Source organism: Pelodiscus sinensis, chromosome 25 (assembly GCF_052426305.1).
Source record: "Pelodiscus sinensis isolate ZL-2025 chromosome 25, ASM5242630v1, whole genome shotgun sequence".
NCBI classification, from domain to species: domain Eukaryota; kingdom Metazoa; phylum Chordata; order Testudines; family Trionychidae; genus Pelodiscus; species Pelodiscus sinensis.
Genome location: NC_143076.1, coordinates 11,035,698 through 11,053,822, shown reverse-complemented (window position 1 = coordinate 11,053,822; position 18,125 = coordinate 11,035,698). Strand labels below are relative to the sequence as shown.

Here is an 18,125-nt window from a genome sequence, read left to right as displayed (position 1 = left end):
AGAATTATTTTGTGGTGAACTAGCTGCTGCCCCTCATAGAATAATAGGACTGGAAGGGACCTCAAGAGGTCATCGAGTCCAGCCCCCCGCCCTCAAGGCAGGACCAAGCTCCGTCTACACCATCCCTGACAGATGTCTATCTAACCTGTTCTTAAATATCTCCAGAGAGGGAGATTCTACCACCTCCCTTGGCAATTTATTCCAATATTTCACCACCCTGACAGTTAGGAATTTTTTCCTAATGTCCAATCTAAACCTCCCCTGCTGCACTTTAAGCCCATTACTCCTTGTCCTGTCCTCAGTAACCAAGAGGAACAAATTTTCTCCTTCCTCCTTGTGACACCCTTTTAGATATTTGAAAACCGCTATCATGTCCCCCCTTAATCTTCTTTTTTCCAAACTAAACAAGCCCACTTCATGAAGCCTGGCTTCATAGGTCATGTTCTCTAAACCTCCTGCTGGAAGGAATCAGAAAACTCAAATGTGTGCCTGAGCCCCTATGTTGCTCGGTGAGTCTCCTTTAGGACAAATAGTAAGAGGCTGTGCTTTCGAAGCAGGGAACTTCCCACAGGGAAGTTCTGTCCCTGTTGCCAGGATGAAGGTCTGAGAGGCCCGAGAGGTTAGTGATAGAGGATGTGGGTTCGGTACAGCATGAGAATTTGATATTTATTATTGCTGTTGTTGGTGATGGTGATAAAGCCACTATGAGGTGCTGTTTGTATAATGTTTAAATGTAAAGCATCCAGGTGCTTAGGGACAGAAACTCGTAGTGCGGTGATTAGTTATTGGTAAATATAACACCTTTATGTAATACATAAGAACACAGCTAGAAAATTGTAAGCGGTATAGACACAAAGGGCCAGATTTCCAAGAGTTAAACATCCACAGCTAGGACACCCAAGTGGCTCCCATCTAGCCACCTAAATAAAAGCGAGATTTTCAAATGATCCTCTCAGTCCATGTGCAATTGGCATGCTGGACTCTTCTGAATTCCTGGCTCCTCATTCAGCTGCAGAGTAGCAAAGGGAGAGGAATAAAGGGGAGTATGCGGGGACCTATGGCATGTTTTCAGCAGAGATCGTAAACGACCTGGAGTGACACTAGGAGGCTGGTTGAGATATTGGCTGTTGCAGAGGAGAAAGCTCTTGTACGGGGCTGGCGAGCAAGTGCGGGGGCAGGAATGTGTACGTCTCTGCGAAGAGCTGCAGTGCTCTCAAGTACTGGTAGGCTGGATCGGAGGGAATGTTGGGAATCCATGGGGAAAACCTCAGCCGCAGATTAGTAGCTCTCCATGCCCTCCCCACACAAGTGCGGTCGAAGCATGTGAGTCTAAAGGGAGCTCCGCATGGCGCTGTTTTAACCCCTGGCGGTTTTGGGCGGCATGGGTTCAGCATGTGGCACAAGCCTGAGGGCATGCAGTGCTTGGCAGAGTCCACAGCCAGTTACATTTACATTTAAAATGGTGTCTGAGGGGGAGAGGAGATTTGTAAGGCTGGGCATGACCAGGCCTGGGTTCTCCAAGACCCCACTGGAAGGATAACGCGCAGGGTGGGTGTTCAGGTACCTTTGTTTTCCCCACCCTTCTAGAGAACCTCTAGAGGATTCCCAGAGCCAAAAATGTTACAAAACCACATTTACCCCGGGCGTAATCCCATGGAGTGTCGGGACTGGGAGCTCCAGGGCTTGGCCTGCACTTCTCTGCAACTTTAATTTTTCCTTGCTCCCATGTACATGCTCCCTTCTCCAAGGTGCCGGAATCATGCCTGCCCCAGCTGGGGGGAAGCAGTGAGGTTTTGCCCTCTCTGCTCTCTTGCTGCCTCTTACAGCTTCTTTTCAGTGGCCATGAATCACAAGCCTGCAATTTCCCCACCCCCATCCAGGAAGTCTGGCCCTACTTTTCCATTTAGAGCCAATAGTCTAAATTCCACCCAGGACCTGTCTTCCTACGTAGGCTGAAGGACCTGCTGCTAAAGCCAGTGTGTGTGGCACATGAAGAATCCAATGGGCTTTTCCATGTTCTCAGCCCTCATCTCCTTCCATCAATTTGCATCAGCGGGATTTGTAAGGCTGGGTATGAGCCAAATCCAGGACCCTTTTGGAAGTTAGATATGCAAGGTCCACTCCATTCGGGCCTGCTCTGAGGGCAGGTTGCATGTGAGTTGAGGAAACTGAGGGACCTAAGGCACTAGAAATCCTGCAGTCTCCCTAATCTGTAAAATAGGGATAATTTCATGGACCTGCTTTATAGTTCCACAAATGAAAAGTGCTGTGTAAGAGGGAGCTGTTAGTCCCTTATCGCTGAATAAATGGGATAGACTAAACCTGTGATGTCCAACATGCTAGCCACTGGCCACATGTGGCTATTTGGCCAGTTGAGTGTGGCTGGTTGGCTTAAACAATGTGGCTATTTGGCTGGTTGAGTGTGGCTAGCTCACTGCTTCAGAACCGGTTGGACACCACGAGACTAAGCCAAAGGCAGGGCTGGTAATGGAGGCAATAGGGGCTAGTGGCTAGGCCAATGGGCCTATGACTCAGGAGACTTGTGCTCTAGTCTGGTTCTGACCCTGGTCAAATGCTTTAGCTCTGTTTCTGCTCCCATCTTTGTCTGCCTGGTCCTTGTGGAGCATGAGTGCTTTGGGGCCAGGATTGCCTGTTTCTAGGTGTTTGTACAGCACTGGGTACATGTTGGATGCTGCAGTGTTTACAGGCTGAGTGGGAGGGAGACCTGTCTCAGAAGCTACGCGCTGCCAGTGATAAATGGGGTGCGGTTCTGCTGTTCAGTTGGGCTCATGCACGTGATTCCAGGGGCTCAGCCTGGCTGTGCTAACCCGCCAAGAAGGAGACTGCAAAGTGGTGGAAAGGATCCTGATCCTGCAAGGTGCTGAGCTCCTGCCACCCTCACAGAAAGGCCCACAGACCCACAAGTGCAGGGCGGTGGGAAACACTGGGGCTGTTCCGTGAATTTCCTCCAGAAGCTTCTTACCTGGCATTGCTGTGAACAGCTGAGCCTTGCTTGGGTGGGAGACCTCCAGTCCTGCTGCAGGTGGGCTCATGGGCTGCGTTCTCTGCTGAGTCAGGACTGCCCGGGGGTGCTGTGCTGTTGCGTGCCTCAAAAAACACAGGCCTGTTTTCTACACCACCTCCCTCAGCTGGTTTCACTGGGAGTTAGGCACCCTTGGAACTCCTTGCTCTCAGGATGCCCTTTGTCATGCCTGACCCTGGGGCGGGGCGGGGCAGAACCCAGGACTCCAACCTGCCATCCCCAGGTGAACGCCCCATCCCCGAGGCCGTGCCAGAACCCACCCATTGTCTTGCTCTCAGGACGCCTTTTATCCCGCATGACACTGGGGTGGGAGTCGTTAGGTCGTTAGGTGCCTAAATCCCTTTAAAAAGCATGACTTCGATCCCTCTGGGATCCAGCTGCAGGGGAGGTGCCTTGTAAAGATGAGATCGTTATCACAAGCCGCCACACGTGTGACCCAGCCAGCACCGTGACTGGCGGAGTCCAAAGGCCCTGTTCAAAGAGGCCCGCTGCCCGGGCTTCCTGCAGTGTGTTTTGGGAGGGCGACTCACATGTCTGAGCGCCCTGACTCGGGCTGGTTGGAATATGCTGCTAAGGAGGCCGCGGGATAGAGGAGCTGTCAGCACTCATTGAGCGGCTGGGGAAGCCAAGGGACTGTGAGCCCCATTGTTCAGTGGGAACGCCAGCTCCTCACCGCACTCTCAACCTTTCAGATTTGAAAAACTCCAGCTTTTCCTCCTGACAGCTTTCTCGTTTTTTGCTGGGGGATTTATTCTCCACTCTGCAATATCCCAAATGACCTTTTCTGATGCCACGTTCTCTCAGCTAGCTGGCGGGTTTCAGGGCCCAGTGAGAGTCCAGGAGATGTTCCTGGGCTGCTGAAATGTGATTTTTGTGTTTCCCTTCAGTGCCTGGGGAAGGAAAGGTGCTTCTGTGAGCACGAGGGGCATGACCTTGCACCAGTGAAGCCAGTTGGGAGTCTGTTGTTGACATCGGCATACGTGGGATCTGAAGCTGTGAGGTCGGAGGCAGTGTTCCCTGTAAGCTGAGGGCTTGGGTGGCCTCCCAGAAGAGATTCAAATGCTCTCAGAGCATCCACACCCAGAATATGTTTCTGTTGGTGGTGCACAGCTTCACATGCCCTGGTGCACAGAACAACATTTATTCTGCACACGGATAGAAAAAATTAGAGGGAACCCTGATCAGAGCAGGTGGGCACAAGGTTCTGCTTCCACTGTGCCATCTTTCTAGAAATCAAGACCAGATCTCCTCTGCCAGGCAACTAAGAGAAGCAGATTTAGGGCCTTATTCTGCCCCTCCCCTTGATTTCAACAGGAGGATAAGTCCAGCCTTCCCACTGCTCATTGCAGGCCTTAGGAGCTTTATTCAACAGTGCATTGTTTCAGTTGTACATCAGCATGGCTCCATGGAAATCATTGGCCTTCACACCTTGAGTACCGTAACCTAGCAGGGAATCAGGAATTGCATCAAGGACACTAACCTACAAACTTTGGCATGGTCTCAGCTTCCACTGGCATCAGGAAGAGATCTATGAGTCTGGGTGAAAGGTTGGAGCAGGGGGCTGTGAACCAACTTCAGGATTCTGTTTCTAGCACTGGGTGACTTTGGGTGAGTCACATCACCTGGTGCCTCACTTTACCCCACTCATGGAATGGCACCTGGCGAGGTGCACTTGTAAATGTGAATAAATAAAGTGACACTAATGATACCTCACTTCCTTCCAAGGCATGTTGCAAGCATGAAAAGTTGTTAGATCCTCAGTTGAAAGTTGCTATGAAAGTGCAAAGTGTTATTAATATCCCATACCTTGTCCCTAAGAGAGTTTGCATTCATTCTGGGGAATTTCTGGACATAAACCAGACATCTGCAAAATGACATTTCTTGAAAACATCTATGATTTATTTCGTGCTCTTTAATTCCATTTTGTACTGAATACACGTTTGTCACAGGGCCGTTGTTCAAATGGGCCTTTTAAGTCTAAAACAGACATCAGGCTGGCGTAATTTACTTCAGCTGGCATAAACTGGCCTAGTTTAGCTGAAGTCAGCTGCTGATTTACACCAGGAGAGGACCTGGCCTCATATTTTCAAATGAAACTCCATACCTTGGAGCATTTGAGTGTCCAAATCGCTTTATGACAGATAACAACTCTGCATAACTAACCGTCTGGCCAGAGTTCTGTAGAATCTCTTCGAGCCACTGGGCGTCAGGTCCTGGGAACACTGTTGTTTTTGCAGAAACTCGAGTCTCTGGATGAGTTCCCTGGCTTTGCCTTTTCCATTTTGTTCTAAACACGTTCAGCTTTAGAGTCTGAAGCTAGAAGCTGTCAGGATGCTGTGGTTTCTTCACGTCGCACAACTTTTTGTGAAAAAAAATGGGGCAGATTTGATTGTTTTGGTTTTTAGAGAGGTGGAAACTCGCACAGCTTGAGCAAGAACACAAGTGAGCAGTTTTTCACAGCAAAACCAGCATGACTGGCTGTTGTGCTTAACTCCTCTCATGGCTGTGCTGTACAATGGGGGAAGTACCTATTAAACTTAAATGGCCCCCTTTCCCATTAGTATTGAAGGGGCCTATGAGGTATTAATCCTCACAACCCACCCCCAAAAAAGTAAAGAACTATCATTATCCCCATTTTGTAGAGACTTAGGCCAGGTCTGCACTTAACCTGAGATTGACACTCTGGAAATCAATCTTCCAGGGTTCAATTTAGCAAGTCTAGTAAGGACCCACTAAATCAACTCCTGATGGCCCCTCCATTGACCCTGGTACTCCACAAGATTGCAATGAGTAAGGGAAGTCAATGGGAGAGTTTCTTCCATTGACCTTCCAGAGAGAGGCCACCGCAGAAATTTGAATTCACGTATATTGATTCCAGCTACATTATTCTCATGGCTGGAGTTGGGTATCTTACGTTGACTTTCTCATGTACTATAGACCTGGCCTAAGTAACTTGCCCATGGTCATACATGAGGAGAAGGGAGAACATGAATTGAGTTTTCTGACCCTTGCTTTACTCACAACCCCAAACTTGCGCTCCCAAGTCAGCTGCCTCAGGGTACAAAAACACCAGCTCAGAGAGCCTTTAAATAGTTAATGATGTAAAAGTCATTTTGGAGAATCTCAGACCAAGACTGGATCCTCTGCAGATGTAAATCAGCCTCATTCGGTTGAGTCTCTCCTTGTCTTGATCCAGTGTTTTTTATCACAACACTGAACATCCGTTTGCCGTTCATGTGCAGGAGTGGCAAGGAGGAGATGTGAGTTACCTTTGGATGCTAAGTGACTATGGGCAAGTCACAGCACTTCTCCATGCCTCAGTTTCCCCACTGTAAAATGTGGCTAATCATCCTGGCCACTGCTATGGAGTACCTGGGATATTTAGATGCAAAATTTTCTTTCATTATCTTTTTGTTGTTGTTGTTGTGTTGGATCACTGACCCAGTCATCTGTGGGTCAGCCAGTCATGTTATGTGCATTGGCTCCTAACCCAGCCTATAGATGATGCTGTTGTTCTCAGAGTCTGAAGGTGGCAAGTGGCAAGTTGAACCAGAAAAGTTGAAAGAAACTTAAAACCACACTGGACACATCTCTGAAATGGCCCCCTGCCTTCTTTAACTGGTGCTAGGCCTACCCACTGCAGTGCCCAGCCTTACCATCTGCTCTGCTGTCTTCCTGTTGCAATTGTAGTTAGTCTCCCAGGCCTACCTTGTGGGCAAATGATGCCAAAACATAAAGTTAAAAAAGATGAATTAATACAATGTTATGTGCCTCCGCTGCCCAAGGAATGGGCTTGATTGGAGTCTTTGGAGGTTCCCTACCATTTTCCAGACGAGGAAAATGTGGTGGTGTGATATGTGGTAGAGTGGGGAGGGCTCCAGATTTAAAAACAGCCTGTATTCTGTTCCATCTCTGGCAGTGTATAAACATGAGCAAGTCATAGTGCAGCTCTGCCTCGGTTTCCCCATTTGGAGAATGAAAAATAATCCTATCCAACTTGACAAAGGGGATTTAATAGTCAGTTTTATGTACCTTCCAAGTATTATCAAAAGTGAGGAATGAAAATTAGTTGCTGACAACTGAGAATGGGGGAAGGAAGCCACCTGGTTAGTTATAAAGAAAATAGGCTACAATGTAAGCCTTGTCTAATGTGCTCTGATTTCTACTACTACCACAGTGACACTGGTGCAAGCCCCTAGTGTCGACAGCACAAGGTGCAATTTCCGCCAGTGGTTTCAGGCAGGGGGAAAGCTAGACTGGTGCGTACATAGCAGCTTTGCTTGTTTATATAGATGGCTGTTAGCCTGGCAGAATGGTTCGCTTGGCAAAATGAGGCTGGGAATGAGTCTTCAGCACTGCAGCTCGAAGAACAAGAAACCCAGACTGGCCTCCATCCTTGAGAGATGTCGTGTCGGATTCTTGATGCGCAGTGGATTGTTTTTAAATCTGGCCTATTTGCATCAGGGACTGTGATTTCTATTACAAACAACAGTAAAATAAAAAGTTAAATGAGCTCCTTTCCCCCCTTTCTTCCCTCTCCAGTCCCCCACGCTCCCTCTTTCTGTTTTTCTTTTCATGCTAATAACTCATTTAAAAAACTGAAGAGGCTTTCGCAGAACTAGACGGGCTGGGTTAGTGCACATGGATTTTTCCCCCAAGGAAATTCGCTCAGGTCTCATTGCTCTTCTCCAGCCCCAAATGATGAGAATGGGCCAGGGCAGGAGAAGTGCTTGGTTCTGGCTTGCATTCACTCAGGGATTGAGGAAGGAGTTTGGGGTCTGAAGTTCAGGTGCTGAGATGCACTGTGATGAGGATGATGGCCATTTTAATGTTGTTTTAGCCTGGCTTTTATGGTTTCTTTGCAGTCCGTGATGAGCCTTTGGAATCCTTTTTGGTTTAAAGCCCTGGCTTGGTTCATGTGCAATAACCTATGAATAACCCTCTCCTTTCACTACCTCTAGATAGTGAAATCTGGTCATGGTGTAGTTTTTCTGCCCAGCCGCTCAGGAGAGAATGGGCTGGGGGAAACGTGGATTGTGAACGGGTCCGCCTGGATTCTGATGACACATCTTTACCACAAGCCAATCCTTACCCCCAATGCTGCTTGTTGGGAACTCAGAGCCCATCGGTTTGCCCTTTCTCTAGCATAGTGCTTGGCATCACCCTTCCAGTGCCTCTTCAACATCCATGAAAGGTTTCCTGCAGCTTCCAAATTATTCACAGGCCAGATCCTCACTTGATGTCAATTAGCATGGAGCTACACTAATTGACACCCACTGTGGAGTGGGGCCCATAACTAAACTGCCCATGATGCATAGAAGCAAGAGACAGAGAAGACTTCCCGTGGCCACCACAAAGTGTTGAGCAAGGTTCTTTCTTCTCAGAGTAAGGAAATAACTATGGCATCTCAGATACTCCAGGCAGCAATAGGATCTTGGAAATGTTGACTTTTTAAATGGCTGCTACTCTACCATGTCATCTAGTTCGTTGCCCTGCAGAGACCTAGATTTTCTGGGACATTACTCAGTCCAGCTGTTAAGGCAAATGGGTTTCCACCATTCCCCTTAGAAGCCTAGTGCATCTCCCCATCAGGATGGTTTTCCTCATCTTCATTGTGACCTTACCTTTCCATCCAACCTCTCCCAGACCATGAACAGTTCCTCTGTTTCCGGATATTTACCAGCTCTTAAGGCTGACTCCTTGGGATCCTCACCCCACAATCCCGGGGGGGCAGAAGAAGCAGTGGGAGAGAGGAGGAAGCGGCTTTGCAAGACACACCTTGTGGTTGCCTCAGGAAGGACCAGGAGGATGAGCAAGGCTCTGGAGTGGAAAAAAGGCACAAATATTTGGGAGGGTGGCGGGCAGCTAAAAGGCAAATTCTGACTAGATAGGAACTCAAATTTTAGGGTTTACATTTAGCCTTAGTCCACCCTGTTTGTTCCCAGGGGAGCAGGTGATGCCTGACACTGGCATGGGTTTACAGAGCAGGGTAAGGGCACTCAATGCTTTTGTTTTCCTCCCTGCCCTCCGTCGCCAACTTGTGTAGGAGTCAAGAACAGGCCTGGTGCATGCTACTACCATCTGGGTGGAGAGGGGATGGCAGCCAAGGCTCACCCCAGCCAGTTCCCACCCTCTGCCAGCCAACCCCTGCATGATGTCTCCCAAAAGTGCCCATGCCAGGCCTTATTACTTAATACTCATATTGTGGCTGTGCCCACAGCTCAGACAGGTCAGGCTCCCATTGTGCCAGGCCTATCAAAAATGACAGGCCCCCATCCCAAGGTTGTCATGAACAATACCTAACAGGTGGATGAAACACATGGGCTACATCTAAACTGGCACCCTTTTCCGGAAATGCTTAAAACGGAACAGTTTTCCGTTATAAGTACTTCCGGAAAAAGTGCATCTACATTGGCAGGATGCTTTTCCGGAAAAGCACTTTTTCCGGAAAAGCGTCCGTGGCCAATCTAGATGAGCTTTTCCGGAAAAAAGCCCCGATCGTCATTTTCGCGATCGGGGCTTTTTTGCGGAAAAGACTACTGGGCTGTCTATACTGGCCCTTTTCCGGAACAGTTTTTCCGGAAAAGGACTTTTGCCCGAACGGGAGCAGCATAGTTTTTGCAGAAAAACACTGACAATTTTACAGTAGATCGTCATTGCTTTTCCGAAAAAGCAAGCGGCCAGTGTAGACAGCTGGCAAGTTATTCCAGAAAAGCAGCTGCTTTTCCGGAATAAGTGTCCCAGTATAGACACAGCCATGAAGTCCTGGGCATGAAAACAAGGTAACAATAGTATGTGTGTAATTTCTGAAGCAATAATCACCACTAACCACCTGTCTAGCCATCCTGGAATAGTCTGAACTCTCCCCTTCTTTTCTCTTGTCATTTGTCATTAGATCCCTCCTACGACACAGTCCGGAGAGCAGGATGGGGCAATAACATGAACTCCAGCATCACCAAAAGTAAGTAGCTGTGGTGGAAGTGTTAAATTCTGATGTAGAGGCTCAGAAGATGATCATGAATTGGGATAAGTTTGTTTTGCTGTTTGTCCTGGCATCCAAACTTTTGTGAGACCTAATGCATTACAGCCAGATGTGGCCATCCTGACGTTGGGCCAAATTCAGATACAATTATCTAATGCATCACTCTAATACCTTACTTCTGCACAAAGGAGAAAGATGCCACTCAACATGCAAAAGAGTAGCAGACTGTGATCCTTAAAGTACGAAGTCATCAGTGCAAATTATTTTGGTTGTTAATTATTTTCATAATGCATATATTTATGCAATTCTCTGAGGTGGGGGCCAGATTTCCCGCTGCCCACAAATGGTAGGTTTGTGCCCTGAAAGAAGTGGATTGCTAGCTCTTGTAATTTTTATCTTCTTTCACTGGAGTCATGTGTCCTCTGGTTACAAGTTGTCCCTGAGCAAGATACTATTCAACTGGGGTTCGTTATCTCTGAAATCATCGGGGATCTGAAATCAGTGCTAAGGTCGAACTGATGTATGGTACTGGTTGGGATTTTTTTTTTTTTTACCAAACTATTTTTTCAAATCAGAAAACTGAAATTGTGGTCAAGGTTGAGTTTGGTAAATTTCCCATTTAAAAAAAAAAGTTTAGAAATTGTTGAAATATTTTACCATTTTTTAAACAAAAAAAAAATCCATTTTTCAGTTCACAGCCACTGTTGGTTTTAAAATGTAGGTTAATAGAGAGTAAAAAAGAATTTCAGTGGGTCAGGATGAAGCATTTATCTTGACCTTATTCAAAATTCTTTACAAGCTTTCCATTGATGAAAATTTTGATTATATTTCCACAATAGGAAATATTTATGAAAATTCAGTAATTTCCGTGTGACACAAAACTGTTTACTCTCCATCTCTACTGGTTTGGTCATGTTCATCTATACTCCTCATGTTACCCAACCAGTTCTGAAACTATAGTTCGCTATAGCAAACTAGCCACACTCAACTGGCCAAATAGCCACAAGTGGCTAGTGTGTTGGACCCCACGGATCTATGCATTGTATCCTCCTTGTTCCATCTTCTCTGTTTGCAGTACAGCTAAGATCTAAATCTCCCTATTACAGGTCCCCCGGTGGCAGGGACTCAAACTGTGAATAAGAATACAGAACAGCAAAGGCCCCAACCAGGTAAATGTGTGCCCAGTTGTATCCCATCAACAACTGCATGTCCCACCCTGATATTGTAATGTCTCAAGCAGGGATAGTCTTAGGCTGAAGTTAAGTGGGCACAAGCACTTATAAGGAGGAGTAATTCTCAGTCAGTTGTGCTCATCCACCAACAATGCTTATCCAAAGCCACTTTCTTCTGTCTGCTTATGGGCACTCCCCCCACCCCATTTAAGAGATATCCCTGTATCAGCTTTGACACAAGTGCAGGGTTCAAAATCCTTAGTGTCACACATTGGGGAAGGGTTCAAGGGCCGAATTCTAACCCTCCCCCTCCCTGCACATATACATTGGGAGAATCTCCAACAAAGTCAACATCACATCTTCTTCAAAGGGTGATACTTCTTGCTTGGGTTTCCCAGCAAAACAACAGCTTCTCGGTGCTCTGCACAGCTGCTCTGTAGCTGCCTTTCTTAAGGTGTAAATTCAGCCATGAGCCAACACCATAATCTGAAGGACAATGAAGGGGAGTGGATGAGATTACAGCAGTGGGACTCCAGGAAAAGAGGGAAGATTCATTCCTAAGAAATGCATGATGGGATTTCGAAAAAGCACTCAGCATGAGCCTCATTCTACTCCTGTTAGCATCAGAAGCAAGACACCAATTGACTTTAATCAGAGCTGAGTTGGACCAATGCTCCACTGACATTACCGGGACCAGAGCTGAGCTCACATTGGAGTGTTTTTGAAAATCCCATCTACACACAAGGGGTGTGTCTAAATTACACCCCTCTGCCGACAGGGCTTACAGGATCGGTCGGAAACGAGGTTTACAACGAGCAACGAGGTTTACAGGATCAGTTGGAAAAAGCTTTCTTTGTCGACCAATCTCCATCTAGACTGCCGCTTTTTGCCGGCAAAGTGCCACGTCGGCAAAAAGCGGCGGCCATTTCTATTCAAATGAAGAGCAGGATATTTAAATCCCCGCTTCATTTGCAGTAGCTATGTGCCTAATCTACATCCCTCTGTCGGCAGAGGGGTGTCGTTTAGACACACCCAAGAAGAGGAAATAATCGTCCCAACTAGAAAATGAGGCATACTTACACAAGTCACCCAACTGCTCACAGGAAAGCAAATGTATTAGATCTGGCCCAGCAGTGTTATGCCGGCCTGATGTTATGTTTTCATGCAGCCAACTGCTGGAGCCATGGCATGTGCCCAGTGGGGTTTTTAAACTTAAAAAGCGGGACGTTCTACATTCTTAAACTCTCCTTAAAGAATGTGGCTGTTCATTAAACAACAGAAGAGACTGATTTGTGGGAGGGAGTGGCAGTGTAAAAAAGGAAAGAAAAATGGGGTTATCCTGGTTAATGAAAATAGAGAAGCGCTTTGTTTCTTTTTGTGCAGTAAATGAAAGAAAATAATTATTGTCCCTTCATTTAGATCCCTATCAAATCCTGGGACCCACCAGCAGCCGCCTCGCCAATCCTGGTGAGTTCAGTTTGGAATTCCAGCCCACCATCCCGAAGACAAACTCCATCTCCTGTTTAAAGGGGCAATTTTCACATGAGCCACTGCTCCGGACGGTGCTTTAGCCCCTCTGCCTCTTGTGTAGAATATATGGGCCACTGGGTTGAATAGCAGTGGATCCCACATCTGCCCTTCCCTCTGTGCTCAGCATGGCAGCTGGTGTGGAGGGTTTCTTCATCATCTGTGGGTGTGGAGGGTTTCTTCATCATCATCCTTATGCAGCCCCACCATGGTTCTTAGGGTATGTTTACACTACCCTCCTAGTTCGAACTAGGACAGTAATGTAGGCATACCGCACTTGCAAATGAAGCCTGGGATTTGAATTTCCCGGGCTTCATTTGCATAAGCGGGGAGCCGCCATTTTTAAAACCCCGCTGGTTTGAACCCCGTGCAGCGCGGCTACACAGGGCTTGAACTAGGTAGTTCGGAATAGGAATCCTAGTTCGAACTACCTAGTTCGAGCCCCGTGTAGCCGCGCTGCACGGGGTTCGAACCAGTGGGGTTTTAAAAATGGCGGCTCCCCGCTTATGCAAATGAAGCCCGGGAAATTCAAATCCCGGGCTTCATTTGCAAGTGCGGTATGCATACATTACCCTCCTAGTTCGAACTAGGAGGGTAGTGTAGACATACCCTAAGATAGTAAGAAGGGCCTTGACCTGTCTTCCCCAGGAGTGACATTTCACTTTTATAAGGCCAAGGCAGGCAAATGATACAAGGAGTATGAATGATTAAAGCTGTGTGGATAGTGCCAAATAGTCTCAGTCTGGACGCAAGTAATGAAGGACCCCACATAAAGTTGCCCATCACAAGCATCTACCCCTCTTCCTCAATGCAGCTAACCAGATTTGAACTCAGAATCTTTCATACTATGCCACAGAGCTCAATCACTTGAGCAGGAGACCAACATTGCTTAAGTTCTTAGATGGTCTATGTGGAAACACTTTGCAGACTTGTGCTGTGCTTACATAATGACCCCCAATCCAGTCGTTGACAGGAAATCAACGTACCAGACTTCTGGTAATCACAGCAAAAGCATAAGAATCTCTTGCCTCAGCTAATGAATGAGGTCCATTACCACTGAAAATGTTGCAATCCCATGGCCCTCTTCACATAGGCCAGTCATGAGAGGGGGACAAAGTCCCACCTTGGAATTAATGTGAGTTACATTTGCACACGCTCATGTCCTGTTTGCAGAGGGAGAAGGTGTTGAATGCTTACGTGAAAATGGATTTTCATGCATCTCGTTACAGGATGTCTCAGAGATGTAGCCGTGGTAGTCTGTAACTTTAAAAAATTAGTAGTCCTATGGCTATTTATGGGACACATCCAGCCCACTTAATTAGCCTCATTAACACGGGTGCTACAATTGACAGGTACTTTTTCTGCTGTTATATATATCTTCTTTTCTGTTATTTCCACTCCAATTCATCTGATGAAGTGGGTTTTGCCCATGAAAGCTCATGATTCTGTATATTTTGGTTAGTCTCTAGGGGTACATCTACACTAGCCTCCTAGTTCGAACTAGGGAGGCTAATGAGGGCAACCCAAACTGCTAATGAAGCGTGGGATTTAAATATCCCTCGCTTGATTAGCATATTCCCAGCTGGTCGCCATTTTGGAAACTGACTAGCCCGAAGTAACTGCCTGCATCTACACGCGACAGAGAAGCGCGATTCCGAGATAAACCCCTTAGTTCGAATTAACAGTTAAACCTCATGGAATGGAATGAGGTTTAACTGTTAATTATGACATGTAACTGTTAATGATGAGGTTTAACATGAAATGAGGTTTAACTGTTAATTCGAACTAAGAGGTTTATCTCGGATTCGTGCTTCTCTGTCGCATGTAGACGCGGGTAGTTACTTCGGGTTAGTCAGTTTCCAAAATGGCGACCAGACGGTAATATGCTAATCAAGTGCGGGATATTTAAATCCCGCGCTTCATTAGCAATTTCGGTCACTCTCATTAGCCTCTCTAGTTCGAACTAGGGGGCTAGTGTAGACGTACCCTAAGATGCCACAGGACTACTCGTTGCTTTTAAAGTGTTAGTAAAGTCATATTGAAAGTGTGTAGGAATCATTTGGTCTGAGAGAAGAAATAATACTGTGATTTAGGTGACCAGTCACAAGGCAGCACATAGCAAATTATGAACTGCAGTGTTCATAGCAATAGTTATGAAAACAGTGAGTAACCTGGGGCTGAAATATGCTTTTGTCAGCTATTCCATCAATAACTCTGAATAATGACCATCTTAGTAAAAAGCATGTTTACAAATGATTCATAGATTTTAAGGCCAGAGGGGACCTTTCTGGTCAGCGATCCTGACCTCAAACAGAAGCAGAGGCTGAGTGACTTGTTTGCTGGGCCAGCCCTCCACAAGAGTTTATAAGGCTTGAAGGAAATGATCCCACCAAAGATTGAGATAGTCCCTCTGTTTCCTGGCTTTGTCTTTTTGCATAAGCAGGAAATGAAATGTCATTTCCTTTTCTCTTTGGCTCACTCCATGCAGGGAGTGGACAGATCCAGCTGTGGCAGTTCCTCCTTGAGTTGCTGTCGGACAGTTCCAATGCCAGCTGCATCACGTGGGAGGGAACCAACGGGGAGTTCAAGATGACGGATCCCGATGAGGTGGCCAGGCGCTGGGGAGAGCGCAAGAGCAAGCCCAACATGAATTACGACAAGCTGAGCCGAGCCCTCCGATACTACTACGATAAGAACATTATGACCAAAGTGCACGGCAAAAGGTATGCCTACAAATTTGACTTTCATGGCATTGCCCAGGCTCTCCAGCCTCATCCAACTGAGTCTTCGATGTACAAGTATCAAGCAGATCTTTCCTATATGCCTTCTTACCACACCCACCAACAGAAGGTGAACTTTGTGCCCCCCCATGCTTCCCCTATGCCTGTCACATCATCCAGTTTCTTCGGAGCAGCAGCATCCTATTGGACCTCTCCTACAGGCAGTATCTACCCAAATCACAACGTCCCGCGCCATCCCAGCACTCACGTACCATCACACTTGGGCAGCTACTACTAGATGTTTTTATCAACCTGTTTGGATGCTCACTTTACTTCTGGGATTTTTGGACCTTTTGGGATATTTTGTGGCCGTTGTTGGGGGTGGGGAATAAAAACTGGATATTAGTTATTCTTGGATCAAACCTCTTTTTTTTTTTTTTTTTTTTTTTGTAATTTTGCCTCTTCTGCCTTGAACTAGGAGATGGGATACCTCTGCAGGCCAGTACTCTGTGTTTTTGTTTTGGTTCTAAGTCTTATGTCCTCTATAGGATTTGTCCATGAAGATGACTCACCACAACCTGGAATGAGTACCAGTATTTGAATTTTTATGAGAAAGGCAAAAAATTAGCAGTCTGAAGTCTCCTGGCAAGACATAGATCCAACCGTAGGCTATAGAAGAATACTATGTTTGTTTAACAGGAACTTAGGATGAACGTGTGTTTTGGTGGTTTTTTTCTGGGTTCAAGGAAGGGATGGAAGATTCAGATATTATGTTGTGAGGACCTGAGGCTACAGGGAATGGCAACTGGAATCTTAGTTTTAATTAAGGCCAATGAGGTTTTTCACCCAACTGGAAATTTATATATAAAGAAGTAAAGGGCATTGAAGGAATCTTTCTAAAGTGTGCAACTTGTGTTGGACTATGTATTAACTCCAGAAACATCTGAGACCAGAACAATAGAAAGTAACCTAACATCAAGCACAGACATTCCTTGAAAGCAAAACTGAAATAAAATAAACGACAGCAGGTCCTAGAGCTCTGCCAAAGCTTTCGGGATCGCTAAGCGCTACCGATTCGCGAACGCTGCGCGTTTGTCAGACTGTCATTCTAAGGGTCAGCTAATCAGAAGGCAACTTACTGTATAAGTTATGCAGAGTTATTTTTCCCTATATCTCACAATATTAAAAGAAAGAGTAAATAAACGAGTTGACCTCAGTCACAAAATGCAGGTTATTTTTACTAACAAATCAGTTGTTTGTGGGTTTTTTATGTTGTTGTCTGTCTGGATTTTTGTTTGGTTTTTTAAATGTAATTTGTACATCTTTTCAATCTGTACATTTGGGCTGTATCTTTGTACTTTTTTGCTAAAAAATAAAATAAGATACATGCAATGTATCTGTTGGGAATAGAGCCCTGATCCCAAAACCGGATTCTGGCAGATTTCTTTCATGTACTCGCGTAGAAAACCTCTGAGCTCACTGGACGTGTCTAGAGCACAGTTGTTGTGCTCCTGTTTTAGCTTGAGTTCATTGATTGCTAATTAACACAAGTTAGCCAACATGCTTGCATTCAAGGTGGTTGAAAAAACACCATAATTTTCCAAATTTTTTACCACAATTTTCCATCACAATTTTGAGTTTTTCAAACATTTTGCTAGTCTATAAAGCTGGATAAAAATCAGCAACATTCCTCTTCCTTCTGCTCCCTACCCCAAATGAACAACTTTTGCAGAACATTTTCCTCGACATTTCAAACATTTGAAAATTTTCCACTATCTCTAATTTGTGAAACTCGCCTTGATAATCCAGGAAAGGTCATTTTAGGACAGAAAAATGAAGGTCTTGGAACAAATGTTTATAGGGGTTTTAGACTGAGATTTACAAGTCTAGTAGCTAATTTGAAATGAACTGCAATCTTTTAACATGAGCAGAAACACCTCGTCTAGACATAACCTCTGAATGCTATGTCAGTGCAAGATTTAGCCCACGTGAATCTGCTTGCAGAATTGGGACCTTAAAACAGAACATTATTGTTTGGTCAGAACTTTAAACAGAAGCACTGATGCCATTATTTAACAAAAAGCAAAAATGAGATCAAGCTAATCAGTTTAAGTCTTAGTGCTTTTGGAATGTTTATAGGTAACCTTACTGCAATAATCACAATTTTTAAAAAAATATATTAAAAATTTCCCCCATGGCAATGGGCTTTTGCTATTATATATATGCAATGTATTTTTGGATATTAAAATATATATAATTTTGCAAGTAATCTTTATGGGTTTTTTTAAAAAATTGTATTAAATGTTACACAGACAACTGTTGTATGATTATTCTGTAAAAAATGTGAGAAAATAAATGGTGGTTTTCTTCTCTAAGACGTCACATTGTTACATTTTTTTTCACCCAAACTCTCAGTCAAACCATGCACCTTTTCAGTCTAAGGCTATGTCTACACTGCCGAGGGGGTTGGAAAAAGATACGCCAATTGCAAACTGCAATTGGCGTATCTTTTTCCACTTGTTTTTTCAGAAGAGGTTTTTCTGATATTTGGCCCGTCTACATGGGGCCAAATGTTGGAAAAACCTCCTCTATCAGAACATCCCTTATTCCTCATACAATGAGGAATACAGGGATGCCAAAAGAATGCACCCACTTTTTCAGAAACTGTTCCAAAAAAGCGG

At 45.4% G+C, this 18,125-nt stretch overlaps 1 protein-coding gene across 4 annotated transcripts in view; it reads left to right on the top strand.

Annotated features, from left to right (window-relative positions):
• Positions 1-17,821, top strand: part of FLI1 (Fli-1 proto-oncogene, ETS transcription factor) — a 127,765-nt gene extending 109,944 nt beyond the window's left edge. For all 4 annotated transcript variants that reach the window (XM_014572257.4, XM_014572258.4, XM_014572266.4 and 1 more), the window contains 4 exons: positions 9,939-10,004; positions 11,132-11,194; positions 12,617-12,664; positions 15,213-17,821. In XM_014572257.4, coding sequence (XP_014427743.1) covers positions 9,939-10,004; positions 11,132-11,194; positions 12,617-12,664; positions 15,213-15,742 — 707 coding nt within the window. In that variant the 3' untranslated portion in view covers positions 15,743-17,821. The remainder of the gene's footprint in view (positions 1-9,938; positions 10,005-11,131; positions 11,195-12,616; positions 12,665-15,212) is intronic.
• The last annotated feature ends 304 nt before the right edge of the window (positions 17,822-18,125 follow it).